Genomic DNA, 27,394 nt, shown 5'->3' with positions numbered 1-27,394 from the left:
TGGAGAGTCCTCAAAACATTAAAAATCATCCTGGGACTTCCCTGGACGTCCAGTGATTAAGGCTCCGCGCTTCCACTGCAGGGGAGGTGGGTTCAATCCCTGGTCAGGGAACTAGAGAGGAAGGAAGGAAGGAAGGAAGGAAGGAAGGAAGGAAGGAAGGAAGGGAGGGAGGGAGGGAGGGAGGGAGGGAGGGAGGGAGGGAGGAAGGAAGGAAGGAAGGAAGGAAGGAAGGAAGGAAGGAAGGAAGGAAGGAAGGAAGGAAGGAAGGAAGGAAGGGAGGAAGGAACAGCTACCACCTGACCCACCAATCCCACTGCTGGGTGTATTTCCAAAAGAACTGAAAGCAGGGTCATGAAGAGAGATGTGTATACATCCATATTCAAAGCACCATTATTCACAATGGCTGATGTGAAAACAACCCAAATGTCTATCAATAGATGAATGGAATCACAAAACGTGGTCTATACATACAACGGAATATTACTCAGTCTTAAAAAGGAAGGAAATTTTGACACATGCTACGACATGGATGAACCTTGAGGACATTACGCTAAGTGAAACAAGCCAGTCACAAAAGGGCAAATACCGTATGATTCCATTTACATGAGGGACCTAGGGTCGTCCAATTCATAGAGACAGAAGGTAGAGTGGTTGCTACCAAGGGCTAAGGGGGGGTAATAGGGAGTTGTTTAATGAGTATAGAGTCTCAATTTGCAAGATGAAAAATTCCTGGAGCTCTGTTCCAGTAACAGCAGAAGGTGATCGGTCACATGGAGCTTTTGTCCTTGGACAACAAAACTACAAATAGTGGGATTAATAATTACCAGAAGACAGTTCAGGCCAAGTTTTGACCATTCTTTACAGTACTTTGCTTATCTGCTTAAAGAATCAGCCATGACGCTATGAAAGAAATAGGCTTTTTGTGACCTTTTGCTGTTGTCTTTTAATTTACAAACAGTTTTGGTTAATCTAAGTGACTACATGACTTTGGAATTTTGCATGAGGTATTCTGTCGTCTATTTCTTGAAATGTATTTATTGTTTAGTTGCTCTGTGGAAAATGAGGAAGCGTAGGTTTATAATTGTTCAATTCTCATTGCCATCCTCTAGTCAAATATGTCTTTACAGTGTTTAAAAATACCGAAGTGTTCCACCTTCTGTCTCTATGAATTTGACGACCCACAGCAACGTGAATACACTTAACACTACTGAACTATAAACTTACAATATTTAAGATGGTAAATAGGATATGTTTTTTAGCACAATAAAAAAGTGTGAAACAAAGCAAAGCTTATTAGAGCTCTGCTCTGTGATGGTGGTGAAGGCATGCTCTCTCCCTCTGAGCATCAAACACCCCTCACACCCACTGTCATCAGGCAGCAAGGCTGAGGAGGGAAAATTAGAAGAGTTAACTAAGAACTAGTTGGGTATTTCCCCATTCTCTCACATCTTATTCTCCAGCAACTCACTGAAAACCAACGGCTTCTCTGGCTATGCCCCTCATAATTCATTCATGCTCATTAATATGCAAACATCAGTTTCTCAGCTGGCAGTGATTTCATGAATTTTTAATTTACACGAGATGAGCCAGAGATTAAAACTTTAAACTAAGCCAACGATACAGGCGATTGAGTGTTATTTTAATCCCTAGATTAAGAATCTCCAAATGAATCCATGGGCATCATCATGTTGAACAATCATCTGGGAATTACCAAAGCAAATCTGTGAGTTTCTGCCTTATGGGTATTAATAAAGATACACATTTTTTAAGGGTACTTGTTTGGGGATCATTAAAAACAGTGAAACCAATGACATTTCTTGTCATCAACCTTAATGTTGGAAAAACTCCAGGCCACCTGGCAAATGCTCACAGAGACCCCAACACTATAGAAAAGCCACAATAATTTGTGGCTTTGTGACTAATATGTAAGAGATTCATTTTAGCATAAAGAAAATCAGATTAAAAAAGCAAATTAGAAGAGAGAAATTGAGAAACACTGAATTCAATTCCTTCTAGAATTGCAAATCAAATTCTGGGTTATTAACTCCAAAATAAGAGAAGGCAGAGGGAAGAGCTTTCTCTTCTGAGGGCAAGGCCCAATAGAAATATAATAGAAGCCCCATATGTCATTTTAAATTTCTAAAAGCCATATTAAAAATGTAAACAGAAGCAAGTAAAATTAATTGTAATAGCTTATGTAACCCAATACATCCAAAATATTCTTATATAAACATGTAATCAATATTGTTTTTAAATTATTAATAAAACGTTTATACTCTATTTTTCTTACTATGTCTTTGGAATCTGGTGTGTATTTTACAGTTACAACACCTCTCAGGACCAGCCACATAAATATGCTAAAATAGCCTCTAGTGGCTGCCATATTGGATAGCGCAACTATAAATCCAAAGAATATGTGTTCTTCTGATAGCACAGGGACCAGCTCTTGAAAGTCGAGTATATGTCTGTACTGCACTCTCCAGATTGTTCTCACTGTATTCCTCAAATACCAGCCAGCAACAGCCTGGATAGATGCAATGCATTCGCTGCTCCTTCGGCTACACCAGTGTTAATTCAACTTCGACCATTATAATATCATCATTTGAAATTTTACAAAATCAGTTTACTACTATTGTTTCTTAAATTTTTCAACCAGTAAGTTGACTCACTTTTTCAAAAATTAACCTTATCCTAAAGAATATCATCTGTGATATCACAGATCTGATACTATAATTATATTTGTTACAAGAGCTAATGCACATTAAAATACACAGTTAACACTTAAAAGAAGCTTTTGTGCTCTATCTAAAGCCAACAACTAAACTAAAATTTGCTCTCATTCTCGAATCAGTTTTGGCATCATCTTTCAAGCTTTCCATCTGGCACATGCAACCTCAGATATATTACTATCTGAGTCCCCTGACACTCAACATTTGTATGTCTGAGTGTGACACAACATCCCCCATCAAGAATACCTTCTGTCTGGGCACCGCAACAAAGCACAGGGCATTTACTCATTTGTATTCAACTGTCCAAACGCTGCAGAGGTGGAGTAAAGCTGCTGCTCTAATGACCAGTGATGGCTCAGTCCCAGGGGAGCCCCCTTTATAATTAATAACAATGGCATATAAGGCTTACTGAACTACATGCCAAACACTGCTCTAAGTTAATATTTATAACATAATATTATATTACATCGTATATGTGATGATTATCTCACTCACATAATCGTCACAATAATCCTATGAGGAGGTACTGTTATTTCCCCTTTTTTCCAGGTAAGGAAACAAGGCATAGGCCAGTTAGGATAGCTTCCCATGATCACAGAGCTGCCAAGTTGTGGAGCTGAGATTCAAAGCCAACAAATCTGACTTTGGAACCTGGGGATTACCAAGAGAATAAAAAAATGGAATCGGAAAGACACATGTTTTATGGTCACAAACACAAGTACCTCAAAGACAAAATCATCACCCACAAGATGTAGAGACTGGGGCAAGCAATATCCTCTAATACAGAGAGGGACAGAAGACAAGTAGAATAATTTAGAATGCCTTCAAGATGTCTTCTGTAAATTACAGCGGAGAACTCATCTTACTTAAAAAGAAAGGGAAAAAAAAAAAAAGCATAAAAATTCAAGGGAGCAAAGATTCCAGTAACACAAATTGAGAGAGGATGGAAGGACGGGTGGATTGGTAGATGGATTTGAAACAGGAGGGAAGGGGACAGGGCACAACCTTTAGAAGAATGACACAGTCATTGAGGATACAACAAAAACCTTGAGCCTTATTATACACTCACTGTATACATCAGCACGCTAAGAGACACACCCACCAGAGCAGTGACGGTTCTGAGGCTAACCGTAAAAGATCAAAAAGTAGGCGGTGGCCCAATTAGTGGAAATCCCTGCCGCTTCTCCAAGATAGCTGGAGTAATCCTCCCACTCTTTAGTCTATGAAATTACCCAGCCCATAGAAACTAACCACCCCATAAGTCAGGGCCTCTCGTCTTTTGAGACAGACCACATTCTGTCTGTGGAACGTGTATCTCTCTAAATAAATACCTATCGCTTTGTCTCTCACTGAATTCTTTCTGTGCCGAGACATAAAGAACTTGAGCTTCAGTAAGTCCTGAGGCCAGGTGTGTGATTTCAATGAAAAGACAGTGGGTTCAAGTCCCAGACTGGGGTTTGACTGGGTTTGAGTCCTGGCCTGGGGGTTCAAGCCCCAATCTGAGTTGTGCAGTTTTGGATTGATCCACGGATAGATGAATGGATGGACAGACAAAATGAGCGTACAAAAATTCACTCCAGACTCAAGTGCATAGAACGGGGAGAATTACAAAGGGACATCCCATCTCTCTGACCATCCCAGAAGGGGCCTATCGTGTAGCTGATATCACACCAGCCAGTCTCAAAGGCAACTTGGGGAACTTATTCTCATCACCGGGACCAAAGCTACAGGGTGAGCTGTGCTGACAGCCTAATTACGTGCCCCTCATTCGCGAGGGCTCTGCAGTCTGCAAGAAGACAAAAATCCACTTACATGTATTCCCTATGGGCAGAGTGTACAGCGGCCGCGTTGCTGTAACGCCACAGGACGATCGCAGATGACAGGACGTCGAGGATGGCATCAAACTAGGAGAAGGAGACACGGTATCAGTGGTTTTCCAGAGTTAATAGGGCACAACTGTGAAGACACGAGGTAACCGTTCTGTGACTCAGAACATCTGAGCCAGTGACCTCAGAGCAAACAGGCTTCACATCGTTACAATGCTGGTCATTCGTCATCCTCAAGGTGAATCCTGGGAATTCTGAGCCAGGGCACCCAACACGCCTGCCTGGTGCCAGGGTCACGGCTCCCCCTGGTCCCTCGCTCCTGGGGCCTGAGAAACCACACTCTGGTGTGCTGGGCTCTGCTCCCGGGGCCTCTGGCTCCCAGCCCTCTGGAGACGCGGGCGGGGTGATGACACACGTGAAACTGATTTCCCCAGGGCAGGCAAGATAATTTCAGCATGTTCCTGCCCATCCCAAGCAGAAGATTCAGGCCAAGGACTCTGTGTTTCTGGCTCTCAGTGGGACTGTTCTATTGATACCTGGGGTCCAGGGGTCCAGAGGGTGGGGTCACCCAGGGGCTCCGGGAAGTCTGCCAACACCGTGAAATTGGATGCAAAATTTAATGCTTTTGTTCAGATGAACGAGTGAATGCATAAGAGAGAGAGGGAAACGTTAAGAGAGGAGGGGAAAGAGACAGGAGTATGAGAGAGGTGGGCAGGGGGGCAGGGGGGTGGGGTGGAGTGAGTGTGTGTACGGGGCATTTGGGCACTTTTCTGGAGAGACAGTCCACACTTTTCAAAAGATTCTGAAAAGAATCTGCAAGCCTCACAACACTGAGGGTGTGTGTTCCTGTTCCTGCCACAACAAAGGGAAGAAGTAGGTTTGGGAACAGGAACACACACCCTCAGGTACAGGAAGGCCTGAAGCTATGCAGGAGGGCTGTTTCAAGGAGCTTTCTCTGCATGAGTCACCGCACTTCTCATCTGGAAAATTACAAGCACTAGCACTCTCTTAAAGGGATGTGGGAAGACTTCACTCAAGTTTTCAGCATCTGAGACCCATTTTCTCTAACCAACTCCCATCAGGAAGCAGGCAGGGAAGCCTGGTTAACCCTAGTCTGGCTACAGACTGACGTCCCAGTGCCAGCAGCCCCAATCTTAACTCCCAACACCTCTGCCCACACCAGCAAATGCTTCATTCACTCCAGTGTGTGCCCATTTTCAAATCTAAAACCTTGGGGAGTGGGGGGAAGGGCTAAAACCCTATAAGACATCCTTCTCAACCAGTTGCAGAAAACATGGTGGCCCTGATCTCTTGTTGAGAATTAGACAGTGTCACTGCAGTTTACTTCTATTAAATTATAACTGTTTGTAGAAGCCACTTCCATAAAAGGCGTGGTTGTCATGCTCTCTCTCATCTGCTAACCACCCTCTTAATTAAGAGCCCAGCATGAGATTCGCAGGCTCAGGAGAAACGTGCAAAACTTCATAAAAGTACATTTCAGGTTACTTACTGCAAACCCAAAAGCAGAGGCGCTGTACCTCATAACGGAGACAGCTAAAAAGAAAGAAAATATTATTCAGAACATTTTAAGACCTCATAGATATTTTCTCTCATTTGTGAGACTATTCATATATTTGATATGGCCTTTTACACATCAATGGAAAAGTTCTAAGAGAAGGAAATTAAAAATTAACTGTACTTGTCAAATCAGAGAATTTTAAAAATTCAAGAGCGATGTGAAAAGTGTCCAGACTTCACCTGCAACACCCTCTCTTCCCAGTGTGCCCTGAAACAGCAAAGGGCCAGCTTCAGAATGAAAATGCTCAAGCAGTTGTCAATCAAATGACAGCTGAGGCCCTGAGAATTTAACAACTGGGAATAGAGAGCTGGGAACCATATTAAACTTTGAAAGTGAAACTGTAACCATCCAAACTGTTCCCATAATAAGGTAATTAGTGGTGGTAACTACATGCACACACCATTGCTGGAATGGTTGGAAAAAAACCTCTTGCCCACCAGAGCTTAAAATCCAGTGTGGACCTCATGAAAACTGTCTAGAAAAAGAAAGAACAAATTATCTTAAACAAGAGATGTCTACAAAAGTAGGTGTTACAGTTATAATTAAAACACATTTCATCCATATTCAAAAATCAGTCGACCTTTTGGGGGGCACGTTGATTGGGTAGCACTTTTGTCTAATTCTGTGATCTGTTCTGTGCCAAAGCAATGTCCAGCTTCAAAGACAGTTCTCAACTTGACTTAATAAGGCAGGTCTCCATGCAAAAGCCATATGAAACAAGCATATGTCCACTCACTAATAAAGAATGAAACCCAACCCAGGGGGTCAGCAAGGCTTTGAAGTGGATTGTTCTGGGCACAGATGTTACAAGCACTCCCTCAAGGAGTAAGGGAGGCATGGATGCAGGGCATGGAGGTCAATACCCCTTTGGACTCCCACTCAACTCAGCACATGTCCCTTCTCTGGGAGCTGCTCTCTGTCTTATCCATATGGACCCCGGGCGGCCATATTGTGCTTTGTACCCCTGCCCGCAGCCAGGAGGGGGTCATCTGACCCAGTGCGACCCAAGCATATCTCATTTTCTATGAATTAAGAATTCCTCTGTGTAGCAGAAATAGAATGGATTTTATTGCTCTAAAGGATGTAGCTGATAACTATACTAGAACTTATTTCTCCCAATTCTGACCAAGTTCCTGGTAGAACTAATCTACTATGTCAATGTACCTATCTTCTTTGCCTGGCAACAGTTTGATGGATTTTTGAATGTTATAAGCAACCAACTACTGGCTTGATTTTTATAGATAATTGCAACACAAGATTGGCAAGTGTTCTAATAAAGTTTCAAACTTAAAAAAAAAAAATAAAGAATTGAGACAGAGAGAGAGTCTAGCCGGTCAACTCATGCTGTTGGAATTGAAACACCAGAGCTAGGGCTGGCCACACTGTTTGCTACACAGACCGAGGAGCAGAGACAAGCTCTTACAGGGGTAAGCACAGCCCTGGGGCAAGAGAGAACCGCTAGCTTCTCGAAGGTTCCCAGCCTTTCCAGAGACTCAGCCACATTCAGGTCCTCGGGCTATGTGAGGTGCGTGCAAGCCATTACACTGCTGGCCTCCTGTGTTTGTGACACGAGCTGCTCCTGTCACCCCTGCTGTCACTCTTACTGGCACGGGGAGAAGGGCAAAGCCAGCCGTGTGCAGTGACCGACTGCAGCTTTCAAGGGCAACGTGGGTGTGATGGTGCAAAGGGGCACTGGACCTTCCCAAAGAACTCAACTCCCGGCCAGGGTGGCATGTGCAAAAAAAAAAAAAAAAAAAAAGGCAGCAGACCCCTCGCCAGGTCTGAACTGCCCTGTAAGACACTGATCCTGGCTCGCAGTAAGCGCTCAGTAACTGTGAATGAAGCTTAATAAAATTTCATAGAAATGAATGGAAATGAGTATCTGGCTTGTTTCCTTTACAGTCTGTTTTTAGGATATCTTAGTTGTGTGCTTTTTGTGGGTGACTTCTTTACCAGTAATGGAAACCTTATTAACTCTTACTAGCATCTTGCTCAATATATACCTCAGATGAAGAGCTGCCCGGGCGGGATCCCCCTCTCCGTCTCCGCCTGCGCTGTCTGGACAGGGCAGCATGGAATGGACCACACAGCTGGAAAAGCCCTCCACTAGCCTTCACAGAAGACCTCCTGCTTTCCAAGCAGTAAACCATCTCTGTAAAACGTTTTAATCAAGTTATGCGGTAATACCAGGCATTTGTAGAGCGGGCTACAGATTGCACGTACTCTCAGAACTATACTGGAAAGTTCTGCTTGTGCGACTTGAGCCTGCCCAGTGGATGAACACCTGAGAGCACAAGTGGAGTCTTCATATTGTTCTATCCCACACACACCAAGGAAAACTGCAGCAGGAGGGCTCCAGGCTCACCTAGAGTCCTGAAGAGAAGGGAGGCACTCCCATGTCTCATTTACTTCTAAATTGGCTCCATCTAATTTCCTTGATGCGATGGAAAGGGGGAAAGGCTGAATATTGCATGGGGAATCGAGGGAGCACTGAAGGGCCCTCCACTTGGGCACAGCTGTGGCAGCTTCCCCTTGGGAGCAACTCCCCAGCTCTCGCGAAGACAGAACAGCAAATAGTCATTAGCAAGGCACCCAAATGGAAGAGGTCAGCCCAACGTTTAGGAATTTCTGAAGAGTAGATGACTGTATTTTCCTTGGCCCTAACTTAACATGATACATCCTAATTCTGGGATAAGAAGGGACTCAAAGGAAAGGGTCGGATTGGTTTAGACAGCCAATACTCCCACAGAAAGAGAGCCAACTGTGGGGTTTCCATGAGGGCGTTTCCAACTTCCCTCGTGCTAAGAATGAGTTCCACTTGAAGAGATCCTGGGCCAAGATGACCCGCCAAGGCAGAGATTACAGGGCAGGTGCCCCTGGAGCCCACACGTACTTGGCTGAGGGGAGCTGGGAAACCAGCAAAGGTCCAACAAAAGTCCAGCGGTGCCTTTAAGGCAGGTGCTAGATTCAACACTGGACACCAGAGAAGAAAGGGCCATTTCAACCTCAGACCAGTATGCTGCAAGCTGGCAAGGTCCAATCCCATTGCAAGGGTGGAGGTCTCCTAGGAAGGCTGCTCTGGGTCAAGGCAGAGGCCCAGCTGAAGATAATGAAATCTCTGTGGCCCTCAGCACGCAGTGTGAGGCTGTTTAACACACACCACAGCTGCTCCTAGATGGAGCACCTGAAACCCAGCAGGGCCCTGCAGGGCTCCTGGGCACAAAAGCCTTTCTGTGTCCCCCATTTCTTGTTTGCAGGAAACAGGCTTCATTCAGCCTCCATGACCTTCCCTGAGTTCCAAAGGGCAGGTTCAAACAGTGCTAATCAGGAAAGGGAGGAGAGGCGGAGACAAGGGAGGAACAGCCCAGAAACAATAGCGCAAACTCCCACTATGGGGACTTTGGGGCTGGGAGATGCAAGCTATTACATTTAGGATGGATAAACAACAAGGTCCTACTGTCTAGCACGGGGAACTATATCCAGTCTCCTAGGATAAACCATCTTGGAAAAGAATATTAAAAAAAGAATGTCTATATATATATGTATAACTGAGTCACTTTGCTGTACAGCAGAAATTAACACAACATTATAAATCAACTCTACTTCAATAAAAAATTTTAAAAAGAAACAATAGTGCAGCCTTGGGGCAGGGTCCTGGCTCCCCCTCAAGGGATACACAGAACAATATCTTTGAGCTGTTTTGCAGATACTGAAACCCCCAGCAGGTGGGAGAAGTTAACTGTATGCGGCCCCCAAGCACGCAGACCCCAGACCGGTTGGAAGCAAAAGGTTGATGATGCTGACTCCCGATTACCTCACCTCCAACCAATCAGAAGAACGCTCACGAGCTGACCACGCCCTCCTCTTTCAACCATTACTATAAAACTCCTCACTGCCCCCTCCAAGTGGGGACACATAGTTTTGAGGGCATTAGCCTGCTGTGGCCCAAGCTATTCTTTTCTACTTTACCCAAAACTCTGCCTCTGAGATTCAATTTGGGACCGGTGTACAGAGGCCGAATTTCAGCTACACGCCCAACCATCAGCAGCCTACAGGTTCATCTGGATACCACTGGTAGCAGTGGGAAAATCAGGGACATTTTCAGGAATGTTTCTGCTCCTCACATTCAGAACTTGTCTCTAACACTCATCACTGAACCACGCACTCAAGGAGGTGGTACAGCCTACAGGCCAGTGAGTCTCATTCCCCAGGGGGCTGAGGCCTTGGCTTCCCTCCTCTCATTCTCTCACCCCGACCCCGACCCCGACCCCGTGTTCAGAGTGGAAGTAGGCTGCCATCTGATTAGGCTGGCCTAGCACACCCAAAAATGCACGCTTAGCAACTGGGCTCCTCGCACTTTCCCTGCTGTCTTGTGTCTTGTTTTTTATATACTAAGACACAGAGTTCTTAAGGTGTTCCTAAGTCAAATGAAGATCTATAGTTTGGGGCCTGCCCAGCAACCATTCCCCATTCGGGTAGAAGGGCCCTGAGTCTCCTCTGGGAAACAGTATATCCCCTACCCCCAGACTATGGGGTTTGAGTGGGACGGCATTGGGACCCCCACTCTAGCCTATCCCTGTCCCGAGGCCAAAGTTAATGATTCAGAGATGGCACAATTCAATTTGAGCCAGTGACGACCAGTCCTGAGTTTCTGCTGAAAATATTGGGAAGAGGATGTCTTTCTAAGAGGGGACAGTAGAGCCGGCAGCAAGAAAACAGGAGCTGCCAGTAGCAATTCTGCCCTAAATGAGGGGAGGCTGCCTTAGGATGAAGCCAATGTGGAGGAAAGCAGTCATTAAGACAGACACAAATCAAACCCCTGGTGACAAGGACTGAACCTCTGGAATCAGCCCTACCTGAAGTCTACCCCTATATTTTTCAAATATCAATACATTGGTCAATAACTTCCAATAATTTTTCTGCCAGTCTGAGTTGAGTTTGTATCACTGGCAGCCAAATGAGTCTTAATACACCTCGAGCCAGTCATCCCTTTTCCAAGAATCTCTTTTAATGCCTAAGAAATGGACAAACACCTTCTACACAAAAGCTTCACAGTAGGTTTGCATGATTTATAATAGCAATTATATAAAACTGGTTGCAATTTAAATATCCAGCAGTAGGGTAGTGATTAAAGAACGGTCCATTTAAAGAATAAGCTATACGTAGCTGTTCAAAAATGTTTACCAAGAGAGCTGTTGGCTAACGCTGATATTAGCAAACTAGATAGAATAATGGTATTGACGATAAACAGCTGGTGCATTTGGTGCCACCAGGACCGGGTGCCACGGGAAAGGATGGGTCTAGGTCAGGAGGGGTTCTGCCTGGTACAGGTGCAAACTGAATGGAGAGGTCAGAAGATGCTTCACTGAGAAGGTGAGACTTGAGCAAAGGTCTGGAGGAGGTGAGGAAGTGAGCAGTGCAATCATCTGGAGGAAGAAACTTCCAGATAATGGGAGGAGTCAGTTGCAAAGGCCCTGAGGTGGGACACCTGGCACCTATGAGGCCATTCTGTCCAAGACAAAAGGGAGTAAGAGGGAAGTGACGTGAGATAATAGATTTCCTTACTGTTTGAGCAAAAAAATTAGGTAGAAAAGGGCAAGAGACAAGACGATATATGTGATACGGCACAACTACACTTTAAAAATGCATTGAAAACAACTTTTTAAAAATCCCTCAAATGATAACAGTGGTTAATCTTTGGTGGGTTGGAATATTTGAGGGCTGTTTGAGTGGATTTCTTTCCTTTCTCCTTTTTCGTATTTCCTACGTTTTCCACAACCATCATATATGACCATTCAAGTTAGAAAAAGAAATCCATTTTATTTGGGGGAAAAATTATCCGACTTGTAACAACGTAGTCAAAGATGTAAATCAGCACAGCAGAAATCAGATTTATGACGCACATCCGAGAGCAGGCGGCATTGTGAGCGCACGAATGCTTCTGGCTACGAGGAACGCGTACTACCATACACATCTTTATTATGTCTCCATTTCTGAAATCCATCTCCCGAGGCCAAATCACCTACAGGAGCAGCTTGCAAATGCCCCCAAAGAGTGCTCAGAAGCATGGTGCAGGCAGACAGGCCAGGGACACAAGCAAAATGTCACTTCCCGTCTAAGGGACCTCCAGCCTCCGCGGTTTTTGCGTGTCCTACACTCCACTTTCACTGACATGTCAAGGGGATAATAACAGCTACACTCCCGGAAGCACACATACAACAGAAGTCCTAAGTAAATATTTATACAGGTCTGGTTGAAGACCAGAACTTCTTTAAGTCCCACTCGGGCCAGAAATCACTTCAGCTGGAAACTCCAATTCAAACAGAAGGACAGCTGGAAAATGGAGCGGGCCCAGGCAACCCATTGTTCGGGCAAAGCCACATGCAAATCCCGCAGCTGAGTAAGCAGCAGGCTTGCAGAGGTGCAGACAAAGTGCCCTGGAAATGCACAGGGAGGTCCTGGAAATGCACAGGGAGGTGAGAGAGCCAGCGAGGCAACTGAGGGTCAAGGCCGAGAGCCCCTCAAGGATGAAATAAAGAATGCCATTTCAGCTGCAGGCGAAATTTATCCAACAGTGAGGACCCATCTGTCATTCTCACCGAAGTCAGGCAATAATTGTCTTGAGCCTTAGCACTCTTTAGCAATACCCCAGGTCCCATAACACCTCCCAGTTGCTAAATTATGTGCTCAGTAAAGCTCCGTTAATAAATCAATCCCACTTTAATTAGACCACCTCTGTCCCCCAGATGCCTAGCAACCACCTCACCCACAGCTACGGAGCTACCGCGATTTGCGAACCCATCCTTCCATCATCCACCTTCATTCATCATGCTGGCTGCAACCCAGGCAGCAGCAGGAGTCAAAATTAATAGACTGATGTTCTGACCCACTTCAAGAGAACCTCCAACAGCTTCCAGACGCTCCCTCCCACTCAAACAAGAATATAACGTACCAAAAAATGAGTGATAGGATGCTGAATTCAGTCATCACTGAAGGAAGAGGGTAAAGCAGTTAGAAAAATAAATCAACAGAACTGCTTAGCCCGTTCAACTACTCGTCGTCAGCGGCAGCACAGTGACGACTTTGTATTGTAAGATGGTACGGAAAACCCCGAACGAACTTTTTGGCCAGCCCAATATCGTGGTCTCTCTAGACCATAATTTGCAAAAGTGCACCTGAGGATGTAATTCAGAAGTTTCTGCTTGACCTATACAGTATTATTCAAGCATCAGAACTGGCTACCAACATTTTTAAGTCAGGAAAACCTGAGATCTGCCGGTGCTGGGCAGTCCCTGTCAGCGGTGCAGCGCTGTGTTTGGGCGGAGCGTGTTCTTGGCCAGTTGCCTTTCCTGCGGCATTGGACCCAGCTGGCCTCGCTCACCCGCCCGGCCCCTCTGGGTATCCAGCTGACCCAGCAGGCTTGAGGGTATAGCCCTGAGCAGCTTAAGGGAAAGGACAGTAGTTTCACCTCTGTGTCTGCAGCTCCCAGCAAAATCCCTGCTAAATATTCATTTTACTGCATGAACAGTAGCCTCCAACGTTTCCACTGTCAGGCCTGGCTCTCAGCAAATTACAGAAAGCTGTACGGTGGGTGGGTCAGTTCTCAAAGCCAACACCATTCTTTGAAAGATTCATCTTCCCTAGAACCCGAGAAGCAGTCATTAGCCCAGCCAGGCTATGGGCACTGCCCACCCACCCTCCAGAGCTCTGCCTGTCTGCAGACAGGGAAGCTCTTGCCAAGACCTCAGGGATGATTATGAAGGTTTCTCTTTGTTTCACATGACCAAGAGGCAGGTCATGTACAAAAAGTGGCCACAAAGTCCCTTCCACCACCCCACACCCACAATAACCTGTGTGACCCACAGCAAGGACAGTCATGAAGAGGTTCGAAAATATTGTCCTTGAGCTACTGCAATGGGGCGGGGAGCATCATTTGATGGTGACCTGAGGAGCTTTGCAATGAAAGATGAATTTGCATTCAGGTTTATAACAGGAAGCAATTCCCAAGGTGTCTCGCCTGAACTCCCCACATCCTCCCAACCGTCCCCCTGCTTTCTCAACATGCAGCCAGAGTGGTTCTAGCTGTCCCACTCCCACGAAAGGCCCAGGTCCTTATGATGGAGGAGGCCCCACGCACTGACCTCCTCCATTACAGCCGCACCTGTTCACTGACCTCCCCTCAGCCAGGCATGCTCCTGCTAGTCTGGGTTCTATCTCATTCTTCCGCCTGGAGCATTCTTACCACAGAATCAGACTGGCTCACTCCCTCATTGCCTTCAGGTCTCTGTTCAAAACTCACCTCGTAGGCCTGTCCTGGCAACCCTACTTAATACTGCAACCTTCCCCTTACCATGCTCTAGGGTTCCTTTATCCAGACCACATACATCTTCTACCACAGCATCCCACTTATCTATGAACATTGTATACCATTTGCCCCACTTCACACATTAGAATGTAAGCACTACAAAGGCCATAGGCTTTTCTGTTTTGTTCCTCAGTGTCTCTCATATGCCTAAATCAATGCCTGAACACACAAAAGCCCTCAGCTTGATTGACTGATTGATTGATTGATTGATTGATTGATTGATTGACTGAGTGAAACGACGCCTACTGCTTAGCTTCAACCTGCAGTGAACAAACTCTTTGGGGAGAAAGCAGACAGGACTGGGGTTCAACATGCACCGAGAGGCCCAGATGCGTGACCAGGCAGCCATTCCCTGAGCAAACGGGAGTGGCAGCCAGCACTCTGCAAGGCATCAAAAAGAAAGCAGCCTCTGTAAGGCCCATTGTTTTAAAGAGAACTTGGAGCATCTGCAAATGACAAAGACCTGGGACTATGGGAAGAGCCAGAACGGCCTTGAACCCAGAAAGCCAAGAGCCAGCACAGAATAAATAGTACATGGAAAAAGAAAGTCAGAATGAGAACAACCCAGGGAGAGTCTCCACCTTGGACCAGGGCACCTCACTCCTTCCAACACACACCAGACGTTCGTTTGCTCTGCTTCAGTGAGTGTAATATGAAATGCACCCACCCCCACTCCAGAGCGGGAAATCAGCGTTCCTGGAACATGAACGGGACAATTGCCACTTTACAGGGAAAGACGGGATTTCGAGAGGCTCTCAAGGGTCCCAAGGCACAGGAGGCACCAGTTCAGGGATGAAAAGCCAAGAGCCCAGCTTTTCATGCCAGAGTTTCTTCAGCAACACAGCACACTTTCACTTTGCTTCTTCTACAAAAAGGGAATAAAGAGGTGGAAGAGCTGCTGGAAGCACGGTTACCCAACTTTGATGACCCTTTACGGACTGTCATCAGTGGAGTAAACGATCCACCCTCACTTGTTCTTACAATCATTCCAAAGACCTCACTCGCCAGAACTAAGGGGAGGAGAAAGGTTCTTGCTGAACATCAACTGCCTTACATATAATTTTATTCCTCCCTGTGCTCTGGTTACTGTGAGCACAGCTCTATTGCCTGTAGGTGGCTTGGCCAGGGGTCCTCAGATGACACTCGGCGCTGTCCTGCAACCCTCTCCAGACGAACACGAGGAGCCTGAGCTCCCCCAATCATTCTTTCATTCAATAAACAAATGCTTATTGAGCATCTACTATGTGCCACACTACGATGTGATGAGCTGGGGATACAGGCATGACTTGCTCTGCGATTTGATGCCCTCCTCTAAAAGCCTTATTAACTATCCCTTAATCATAGAACGCTGCTACTTTTGCCTCATAAATAAAGCATTCACTGAACAGAAATCAGAGATGGGGGAATTTTATAAAACAGAACCTCACAGTTTGTCATCTCTAGCCTTCTGTTCTGAGTGTGGTTGCTGGGAATTTGAAGCTTGAATGCTCATTCTCAGGCCATTATTTCCAAGTTGGCTCAGCATCTGTCCTCTGGCACCCAAAGCCCCTGTCCCTGCTGCCCTCACCTTTCACCACACAGAAATGATCCTTGTGTCTTCTCCAACTAGCCTATGAAGACCTGAAATCAGGCTGATTACATCGTATTCAACTCTCTATCTCCAAGGCCTGTGAAAGCACCAGCCCAGAGTTGATGTTTAATAAATGCTTATTGAGCAATAAATTCTTGAGAAATCTCTAAACCTTATAATAATGTCAGCTTTTTACTTAACATGCAATCATTAATTCATACCGGAATCAAAAGCTAATGCCATGGGCAACTAGAGCTCGTGATGGTGTCGATGTTGCCACCCAAGGTCAAACCTTGTCAGATGACTAAGATGCCCCTTAGTCTGGCACTGCTGACACATACCACACATTGGACTCCTTTGGTTTAAAGAGTTGCTAAAGTAACTTTTTAAAAAACAGAATATATTGTTGGGGAAGAGGAATACACTGAATAAAACTTCAAAGGCTTGGCTTAAAGAGATGGTGCTGAATAATTATTTATTCACTTGAGCTGAATCAAAGTCATTAGAAAACCATTAACATTATCACTCAAAGAATAAAAGTTAAACATGGTAGAATAAAGGCCTTTTCTCCCCTCCCTCCCTACCATTCTCTATAAAACCCACCAAAGCAACAAGAAGCATGGAAAACTAGAGAAAGAATATAATGATCAAAGAAAGTAGGAAGTGGCCAACCTCAAACCCCCAATTTAAAGAATATCTACCAAATACATTAAAGTTTACATTATACAGAAGGAATATGCTGAGAGCTGATAACATACTTCAATCTTGCTGTTGCCTGTAAGGGGGTCATTGTTTGGGCTCTTGATGACCGTACCATCGAATTGTGAGTTTTCCAAGTTTGGGAGTGAGCTGAAGCATCCACTCCTGAACCCTTTCCCCCTTCCCCACACTCCACACACTAGAAAGCAAGGAAGGTGAAACCAAAGGAGTGGTTGCTCAGACAGCCACTGGTACAAAACTCAGGCAGTTGGGAAACCAGTGGCATCTTCAAGGAGAGGGGCAGAGGTTTCACCCTCAGCCATGCTCACAGGGCAGGAAGATGCTCCCCAAGGTAGATAACTGAGTCTGAATGTAAACCATCCAGAGAAAAGGTACTCAAGTTAAAGCTGCATGACACTCCCTTCATGCCCCGGCTCTCCATACAGCCCCAATTATTAGAACAAGGAGGATGGCAAACTGGCAGACAGAACCAGGGAACCAGGGAGAATTAAGATATTAATTCAGCAAGGCCACCAGACATTAAGTTAACACACAATTACTGGTTATTTCTATACTAGCCACAGACAGTAAGAAGATGCAATTTTTTTAAAGATACTATTTTCATCAGCATAAAAATCAAATACCTAGGGGAAAAACTAATGAAAAATGTGTAAGAGCCCTACCCAGAAAAATAATAAAACACTGTTGAGCGAAATTAAAGAAGACTAAACATATGGAAGGATGTACCATGTTCATGGATTAGAAGACTCACAACTGGCAATCAAAATTCTAGCAGGTTTTTTGTGAGAGAATTGATCAGATGATTCTAAAGTTTAAGTAGAAAGTGAAGAGTCAAAATAGGCAAGGCAGTCCTGAACAACACAAAAACTGGAAGATAGTCACTACCAGATATCGAGATTTATTTCAAAGCTATAATAATTAAGATAGAATAGTACTGACACAAGGGTAAACAGAAAGACCACAAAACAAAAAAAGAACCACACATATATGGTCACTTGATTTACAACAAAGATACCCCTGAAGTACACTGGGGGTAAAAAACACCTTTTCAATAAATGGTGCTGGGCCGCTGACCCTACCTTACACCATACACAAAACACAATTGTAGATGAGCTGTAGATATAAATATGCTAAGTAAATGACAACACAGGAGATATGTGAAATATAATATGGGAGAATATTTTCATAATCTTATGGGAAGTAAAAGATTTCTTAAACAGGACTTAAATATACTCATCATAAAGGGAAAGATCAGTAAATTAAACTACATTAAAAGACCTCATTAAAGGAGCAAAACAGCAAGCCACAGAGCAGGAGAAGATATCTGCAATACTTATAACTACTAGCAGACTTCTATCCAAAATATGTGAATTCTTACAAATCAATAAGAAAGAGAAAACTCAATAGGAAAATGGGCAAAAGACTTAACAAGTTCCTCATGAAAGATGATAGACAAATGACCAAGAAACATATGAAAATATGCTCACCTTCATTAGTCACCAGGAAAAATAAAATTAAAACCCACAAAGAGATACCACTACACAAGAAAAAAAAAGGCTGACCATTTCAAATGTTAGCAAGGATGTGATACAACTGGAACTCTTAAAAACTGCTGGTGGAAGTGTAAACTGGTACAAACACTTAAGAAAACTGGTTGCCAGTATCTATAAAAGCTAGTCATACTCTATGACCCAGCCATTCCACTACTATACACCCAAGAGAAATGCATACATATATATGGATACCAAAAGATGCTTACAAAAATGTTGACAGCAGCAGTGTTCCTAATTGTCAAAACTGTAAACAATCCAAATGTTCAGCAGTAGTATGTATAAATTGGTGGTACAGTTAAGTCCCCTACCTACAAACAAGTTCCATTCCGAGAGTGCATTCGTTAAGTCCAATTTGTTCGCAAGTCCAACAAAGTTAGCCTAGGTACCCAACTAACACAATCAGCTGAATAGTACTGTACTGTAATAGCTTTATAATACTTTTCACACAAATAATACATAAAAAACAAACAAACACAAAAAATAAACTTTTTTAATCTTACAGTACAGTACCTTGAAAAGTACAGTAGTACACCACAACAGCTGGCATACAGAGGCTGGCATCGAGTGAACAGGCAAGAAGAGTTACTGACTGGAGGAGGGAGGGGAGGTGGGAGATGGTGGAGCTGAAGGATCGTCAGCAATAGGAGACGGAAGGCAAGCTGCGCGTGACAATGTACGCCAGACATGTGAACTAACTTACATGACTGGACATGTGAACACACGTTCGCATCCTTGAAAGTTTGCAACTTGAAGGTTCATATGTAGGGGAATTACTGTACTTGTACTGACATAAGTGCAGGAAGAATACACATAAGAGTGTTTATTACAGATGTAAAACAGCAAAACATTAACCACTTAGGTATCCATTTAGAAGGTAGTGATTTAGTAAATTATTGCACATTCATTCCATGAGATGATATAATTAAGCTCTTTGAAAAAGATTTGTAATGCTGCAAAATGTACTGAGTGAATAAAGCAAGGTAATTAATAGATTGTGCATGTATGTACAGAAATAAATGCATACATAGGCAGATAAAATTTCAGAGAAGTTACACAACTGCGGATGATGATGACGACCTCAGAAGGGGACTGGGAGTAGGAAGTTTAAAGGATGCTCTCATTCCACTGTACATCCTTTTGTATGCTTTGGGTCCCTTACTCTGCATATGTACCTGCATCTATTTCCAAGGTGGAGATAGAGGTTCATGCGCCACAACCAGAGAAAGAAAGCTAACCACTTTTGATACAGCCACTGCCAACCAATTATTATGTAGTTGCTTGCCATCGTACACTTAAACTGGATTTAGCCAAAAAGGGCTTGTGCAGATGGAGATTAGAGTTACTGGCCTTTAACTTTTTAGACTCCCTGGGCCTACTTTCCAGTTAAAAATCACCTAGGGAATTCCCTGGCGGTCCAGTGGTTAGGACTCCGCACTTTCACTGCCAAGGGCCCGGGTTTGATCCCTGGTCGGGGAACCAGGGTCCCACAAGCCGCACAGCGCAGCCCAATAAAGAAAAGAAAAAGAAAAAATCACCTAGATCCACTATTTGTCAATATCCACAAAGTAAAATTAAAGGTTAGAGACTGCCTGAAATTAATGGCCCCAAGATAGCACTTTTCTCCATTGCAACAAATCATTTCCTTCCTAGTTGGGGATGGTGGTGATGGGAAATCAAGAGGAGGAGGAACAAATGCAAAACATCCTCAGTGATACAAGTGTCCTGGACACTCACTTTGTCTCCTAGACATGAAGGTCAGAGAATGTATTTTGCAGTGGCTAAAAAGGTCAGGTCTCCACTTGGGTACATTGCTCCCTCTGTAGGGAGCTTTACATAAGAAAACGTACGTGTTTTCTTATGTAAAGGTCACCGTCACACCTGAAGTAGTTCATTGCATAAGCTTAGCATTCTTATCACTGAAAAATAAAATGTGATCCAAATAAGATTTATCATAGAATAAGGCAATTTACTCAACAAATATAATTCACCTTACAATATTTCAAAGCATGTGTTAACTGCTATATTTTGGGGTGTCCCAGGTCTATTATGTTTCAGTAAAATATTGTCAGCTTTCACTAACCTTGAGCATGAGTCATCATGGCCTGCAGAAAGGTAGAAACAAGAATAAAGGAAAGAAATCTTAAGTTCAGTTTCTAAGTCAACAAAGGCATCAGCTATGCATGTTCCCTGTGAGCACTGTAAAGTGTGGAGAGTACAACAGCAAAGAAAAGACATCAGCAGACCCATCACACAATCAATACAACTCCACAGGAGAAGCCTAGGCTCAGTCGCAAGAACAAATATGGACGATACAACCCTCGAACGTGAATTATAGACACTCCATGGTGTCACTAAGCCAAAGACCCATAGTGCCTGAGACAAACAGCCTGAACTGAGCTCCGGTAGAATTTTATACGTGAGAGCTGTGTTTTTGGCGTTTTACATGAACCGGAACAATCTCCCAGTGATACTGAGCTAGAAATCAAAGAGGAATCAGTGCTTATGCCCCTAGAAGAAAGTATAACTAAGGAGTCCTGGTTTTTCTTGATCCTATGACAATAATTCTTCCCTGATAGGACCAGCTTTATTTCCACTCAGTGCTGATAAATAACTCATAACTACGTATCAGGACAGTGAATGAAACTCTTAACCATGGTTGGCCCATCTACCTCAGGGTTTTTCTAAATGAATTCCTTAGGCTCTATAGGTTTACAACCTTTAGGGATCACACAGGGTCTCCCACTTTACTCCTACCCCCTTTCCATCAGAGCAATTTCCTTTTTACCTTGATTAAGAACTAGGGTTCTGTCAAAATTTAGCTGCAAAGAGTTAATTAAAAAGAACACTTGAAAAACACATGTATAAAGGCTCCCTATGCACATTAATAAGGGGGGTGGTGTTCACACTACACAGTCCTTTGTAGGTAGGACTCGTGTTCTAGCCAATGCCCAGCCCCTGGCACAAATCAAGTCCCTAATACAACTTTTTTTTTTAATAAATTTATTTATTTATTTATTTATTTTTGGCTGCATTGGATCTTTGTTGTTGCACACGGACCTTCTCCAATTGCGGTGAGCGGGGGCTACTCTTCGTTTCAGTGCGCGGTCCTCACATTGCAGTGGCTTCTCCTGTTGCGGAGCACGGGCTCTAGGCCCGTGGGCTTCAGCAGTTGTAGCACGAGGGCTCAGCACTTGTGGCTCGGGGGCTCTAGAGCGCAGGCTCAGCAGTTGTGGCACATGGGCCTAGCTGCTCCATGGCATGTGGGATCTTCCCGGACTAGGACTCAAAACCGTGTCCCCTGCATTGGCAGGCAGATTCTTAACCACTGTGCCACCCGGGAAGCCCCCCTAATACAATTATTATGCATCAGGGAACATAAGGCCATATTCTGTTCCCATACTCAGAGATGGTCCTCGAAGATGTCCACCAACTACCACCAACCAAGGGGACCCACAATACGCAACTTTGTGGACACCATGGAACTTTTTTCTGGGATCCACATATCCTAGACAGTTATTTTTGCTCATTCTGCTTTCCTGTTCAGGTATAAGAAATCTTTTCTTTTGGGGGGGTCTGCCCCTTTCCAGTGGGGGTAATTGATACTAAGACGGCCCTGCCTTCGGAGATAATTCAAGGCCACCACAAACTGAAGAGTCAACCTGAGAATGAGGCTGACACAGAATAAAGGAGAGAGAAGGAAGGAGGTGGGTGGCAGGAGAGACACAGAATTCTGACATCACTTGAGGCCATGGATCCAGCCAATTGCACTCAGTAATATGTTCTCATTTATTGTGCTTAAATTAACATGAGGCATCTCTATTGCTTGTAACCTGAACACTCTTGACGGCTACAACACATGAACGTCTTTTTCAATCAGAACACTCAATGCTAAACAAAACTCCCCCACTCAAGTTGGCTTCACGTCAAAGATAAATTAAGAACCGATGCACGTGAGGATCTCTGCAAACAATAAGCTGCCCTCAAATTATAAATAGCCTCGGTCTTAAGAATCCAATTACATCCAATTTGACAACAAAGGATGCACCAATACGTAAAACACACAGCTAATAGGATAATGGCTGAAATGGTATTGCCTAGTTACCGTCTCACTTTGTAGTGATCCTTTCTCACTGGCATTTATTTTCTAACCAACTAGGCTATGGTTTAACCACAGAACAGGGGGATTTCTGACAACTCACCGCCACTTGCCTCTGCCATGACCTTTACTCACTACCAAGTTCAGCGGTGGGGAAAGCCTAAGGTATGGATATTATTTTTACCCCGAAAAAAAAAATCCAAAGAATTCTACTGTATAGATTTTCCAACTTTTAGATTACCTACATCAGCAGCCCTGGTGACTCACCAGAAGGGCTCACAGCAATCAACATTTAGTCACAGCCACAGCCAAGACTAATTACAGCAAAAGGATACAAAGCCAAATCAGCAAAGGGAAAAGGTGCTCCGAGCGAAGGCCAGAGGAGACCAGACACAAGCTTCCAAGAGTCCTCCTCTCCCAGGGAGGTAGAGAAGGATGTGCTTAATTCCTCCTGCAATAAGTTGGGACAACACAGATGAAGTGTTGCGTCCCAGAGAAGCTCATTAGAGACTGAGCAGCTGGGGATTTTATGGGGGGGGGGGGGGGGAGGGGGGCCGCAGGGCTTGTCTTGTAAGTACCTTCTATCCAGCAGGTACTAAAACCCCAGACTCCCAGAAGGCAAGCAGGTGCTCAGCATAAACCACACTGTTTCTACAGACAGTTTAGGCTCAGTGAGCCCCTCTGATCATTGAAAGTGTCATATCCATGCTTCACTAGTCAAGTCCCCACATGCCACCCAAAGGCCAGCCTTGCAAGCAGGCTTTTCTAGGATAGCAGCGGCCCACCTGCTACGTTATCGGTTTCTAGACAGGACCAAAGCTTAATTTCTCACATCAGAGTGAGACCGGAGCCCTGAGACACAAAGTGGCTTGCCCAAAAGCACAGAGCAAAGCTTGAACTGGCACCCAGGTCTCCAGATTCCCAGAGAGAGGAAAGTACAGTCAGCCCCACCCTCAGCCTCCAGACACATATCTTCCAAAGAGGTTCACTTCAGAGCAGAGACTGCAAACGAAGAAATTGCAAAGAGAGCTTTGATGCTCCAGCCACAAATTCTCCATGGCAACATTAATGATATCCATCACTTTGCAAGTTTCACTGATGGAATACATATAATTTTTTAATATTCTACCACTAACCCTCCTCTTAGAAAAAGATACCTCTCTGACTCAATTTAATTAGATTTGAAAATACCAAGCTCATTATCACTTTAATTAAAATCTTACATTTTCACTTAAAGCTGGAAGACTCCTTAGAGACGGTCCGTCTAGTCCAACATCTTTATTTAACAGAAAAAGCACTGGGGTCCAGGGAGGGAAGCAAGTTTACTGAGGCCCCATCATCAGTGTGTCTAAAAGCTGGGACAAGAACCCTCCTCTCCCGACTTTAGGTCACGTGCCCTTCTAGTGCCCCTTGATATCCTGTCAGCCCAGGCTCATATCTCAGAAGACCATATCCGTTTATTATAGGCCCTTAAGTACTTAATGATCTGAAATAAAGTCCTCTCCATGACCTGTGCAAGGAGATCTGTATAGCCCTGCAAAGAGCCAATATTCCTCAAATTAGAAATAAATTTTAATAAAAATCACTGCTACACTGGAGGATATCTGATATGACATTTAGATGCTGTTTATATGCATCCCCTTGTAAATATTCATGATTACCCAGAAGTACAACACAGTGCTGAATCTGCAAAGATTCAACATGCCTAAGACATCCACTGCCCACAAAGGCAGCCACTGGACTGACCACCAAGGGGCCTTCCACGTCCTAACTCTTGAGCAAGCTGTGTGCTGATGAAAGAATATCAAGGGGCTTTTTGCGGCCAGAGGAAACAGAGATTTCAGGCTCCCCAGCACGTTATCATTATTATACTACAGGAAGAGAGCCACAAAGGCACACGAAGACAGAAAACGGGTCATTCCTCTACAGAACAGATTCTCATCGTGTGCATCAAACAACTGGGAGACTCAAATGATGACAATGTTTCCGTATTCTAATGTGAAATACACGTCAAATTTTTCTTAAAAAAACTGATGGATAGAAGGGGCTCAGTCTAGGAAGTGACATTCAAGGTGTGTCAGAAGAGTGTAAACCCAGCGCTTCTCACCTGGGGGCACTATTGCTCGCCCCCGCCCCAGGGGACATTTGGCAATGTCTGGAGACATTGATGTCACAGCTCGGGAGGGGGGTTACTCCTGGCATCTTGTGAGCAGAGGCTGGGGATGCCGCTAAACATCCTACAATGCACAGGACAGACCAAACACACACACACACACACACACACACACACACACACAACACAAAAATTATCCAGGGCAAAATATGGATAGTGCCGAGGCTGGGAAACACTGCTCTAAAGAGATAAAGGCCAATTTGCAGTTCTTGAGAATGTGTACATAGATCGATTCTGAGAATTCTGTACTGCTTTAGTGTCAAGCAGGATGATATTTAAAGATAATTTCCAACATTAAAACAGAATTTAAAACCTAACTTAATGAACCAGAGGATTCCAGTTGCCGTAAATATTTAGATAGAGTTTTAGTCTGTTTATTTCACTGTTTTAAGGCTTGTGTCCTTTCATTCTGCAAAACTTGGAATGTTGTTTGGTAGAATTTGGTCATTATACTTGGGACGACAGTTGCAGCTCTGCTTCCATTATTAGAACTCAGGGAGTTAAGACCCTCGGGTGAACTTGGAGAGGGACCCACAGCCAAGAGCTCGCCCAGGCAGCCATCATCTGCTCCATGGCCTGCGTGCCAGAGCCTCCGGCTACCACCCAGCAGTTTGTAATTTTAATTACTTTTCTAAGGGTTTAGAGTAAAATTTTCTAAACCACTATGAAAACACTGGTAAATCAAGAAAGCAATTAGGAGTGCGAAATAAAATGCACATTGCCAAGCAGTCAAAAAGCAGCAGATCCTGGTATCTTAGAAGACAGAGTGGGTGAATACAATAAAAATAAATAAGATCTGCATATTGTGTGTTTATAGGGGAAAAAAAATGGTCAAGCATTAAGAGAGTAAAACAGAGCCAGGGTACCGACTATATAAATCCCAAAGACCTAGGAAGGTGTGTTCAAATGTCCCCTCCCCAAAGTTACTTAGTAGTTGTCAAGGCCTTTTGGTGTTCTTTAAACTTGCACCAAGAAAACACCAATTTGGATGAAGAAATTACCTGAAGACCAAATGGTAGGGTAAACTCATTCACAGGAGGTGTTGTGCTTGCAGGTTTCCCAGCTACAAGACGGGAAGAGACTGCATGATGGCTCACATTGATGCAAAGCCCTGTACAGCTGTGCAGGCTGTAGACTGCACAAGGGCTTCCTGCCAAGGGGTCCAGTGAGGGCCAGGGGACCAGCCTGGCTGAGCACCCTGGCGTGGGGGCTGCAGCCACAATCAGAAAAGAGGGCCTTTTCCTAATATGCTCAAGGGTGTCCCACGGCCTGGCAGTAATTAGGCCATATGGTAGAGAAGAAGGTAGGAACGGTTTGCTGAGCAAGGCCAGCCCAGACCTGCCGGGCTCCGGGGAGAAAGGGGGCAATGTAGGGATCCTAAGCATATAGCATGGAAGGCCAGACAGAGGGGAGGGGAGGAAGAGTCATGACCTCTTTGGCCCTGTTGGAGTTTTCTTCAGCATAGCTTGTGGGGGAAGAATGAAGAGGAAGGAAATGATCAAAAAGCACACGTGGGCTTCCCTGGTGGTGCAGTGGTTGAGAGTCCGCCTGCCAATGCAGGGGACACGGGTTCGAGCCCTGGTCTGGGAAGATCCCACATGCCGCGGAGCAACTAGGCCCGTGAGCCACAACTACTGAGCCTGCGTGTCTGGAGCCTGTGCTCCGCAACAAGAGAGGCCGCGACAGTGAGAGGCCCGCCCACCGCGATGAAGAGTGGCCCCCGCTTGCCGCAACTAGAGAAAGCCCTCGCACAGAAACAAAGACCCAACACAGCCAAAAATAAATAAATAAATAAATTAATTAATTAATTAATTTTAAAAAAAGAAAAGCACATGTAGTTACAGCTGGGATAACTTTATACAGATGATCGGCCTTGATTTCCACCTACACAATGGGACCTGGTTAAGCAGTCTGGAAACGAATCCATCTAAACCACAGTCAGACCCCCATCCCTGACTCCCCACCATTTCTGCTTATGTTCTTCCAGAAGCCCAGGCTGAGAACTGCCTCCTAGAGTGTCAGACAATTCCCTAGGGGTAATGCTCACACCTGCCTTTATTTCAGCTCCACACACTTTGCCTGAGGGTCTGCCATGTGTGCAGGGTTGTGAAACCAGGGTCCTCCTGAGTAGGAAAGCCTTTCCGTGTCCCCTGTTTCTTGTTTGTAGGGAAAAGGCCTCAGCCTCCTAGACCTTCCCTGAGTTCCAAAGGGCAGAGTCAAACAGTTACTAATTAGGGAAGTGAAGGAACGCAGAAACAAAGGAAAGGCAGTCGAACAATAGTGTAGTGATAAAGCAGGGTCCTAGTTTCTCCTCAAGGGACATACGTAACAATCTGATACACATCTTAGAGTTGTTCTCCCCACAACCCAGGCGGAGGACGGCAACTTCAGGCTGAGCACAAGATTCCTGGAGCACCGCCTTACCTCACCACCAGAAATCAGAAGAAAGTCACACACCCTGCAGCCCTCACCCCAAATTTTGCTTATGAACTCTTCCCTGAAAATGATAGGGGAGTTCAGGTCCTTTGAGTGTAAGCCACCCATTCTCCTTGCTTGGCCCTGCAATAAACCTTGCTCTGCTCCAAACTCCAACGTTTCAGTTTGTTTGGCCTCACTGTGCATCAGGCACAAGGACTTAAGTCCAACAATAGTTGCAGGCACAGAAGTGAACAGAAAAATCCCTGCCCCCCAGCCTCACAGTTTGGTAGCGGAGACAGAGACATAGGCAGTGTTTTCAGGATCTTTCCTAGCTCCAAGCCATCCCTCTGTGTTACCCTCTAATG

The 27,394-nt window shown here is 44.7% G+C and overlaps 1 protein-coding gene across 1 annotated transcript in view; it reads right to left on the bottom strand.

The window, feature by feature from the left end:
* Positions 1-27,394, bottom strand: part of TMEM163 (transmembrane protein 163) — a 260,800-nt gene that overhangs the window by 86,954 nt on the left and 146,452 nt on the right. Inside the window, exons 3-4 of the mRNA XM_068544002.1 lie at positions 6,066-6,109; positions 4,542-4,633 (exon numbers count right to left, since the gene is read on the bottom strand). Of these exons, the coding sequence (XP_068400103.1) occupies positions 4,542-4,633; positions 6,066-6,109 (136 nt within the window). The remainder of the gene's footprint in view (positions 1-4,541; positions 4,634-6,065; positions 6,110-27,394) is intronic.

Source organism: Eschrichtius robustus, chromosome 5 (assembly GCF_028021215.1).
Source record: "Eschrichtius robustus isolate mEscRob2 chromosome 5, mEscRob2.pri, whole genome shotgun sequence".
NCBI lineage: Eukaryota > Metazoa > Chordata > Mammalia > Artiodactyla > Eschrichtiidae > Eschrichtius > Eschrichtius robustus.
This window is presented reverse-complemented; position numbering and strand designations above follow the sequence as displayed.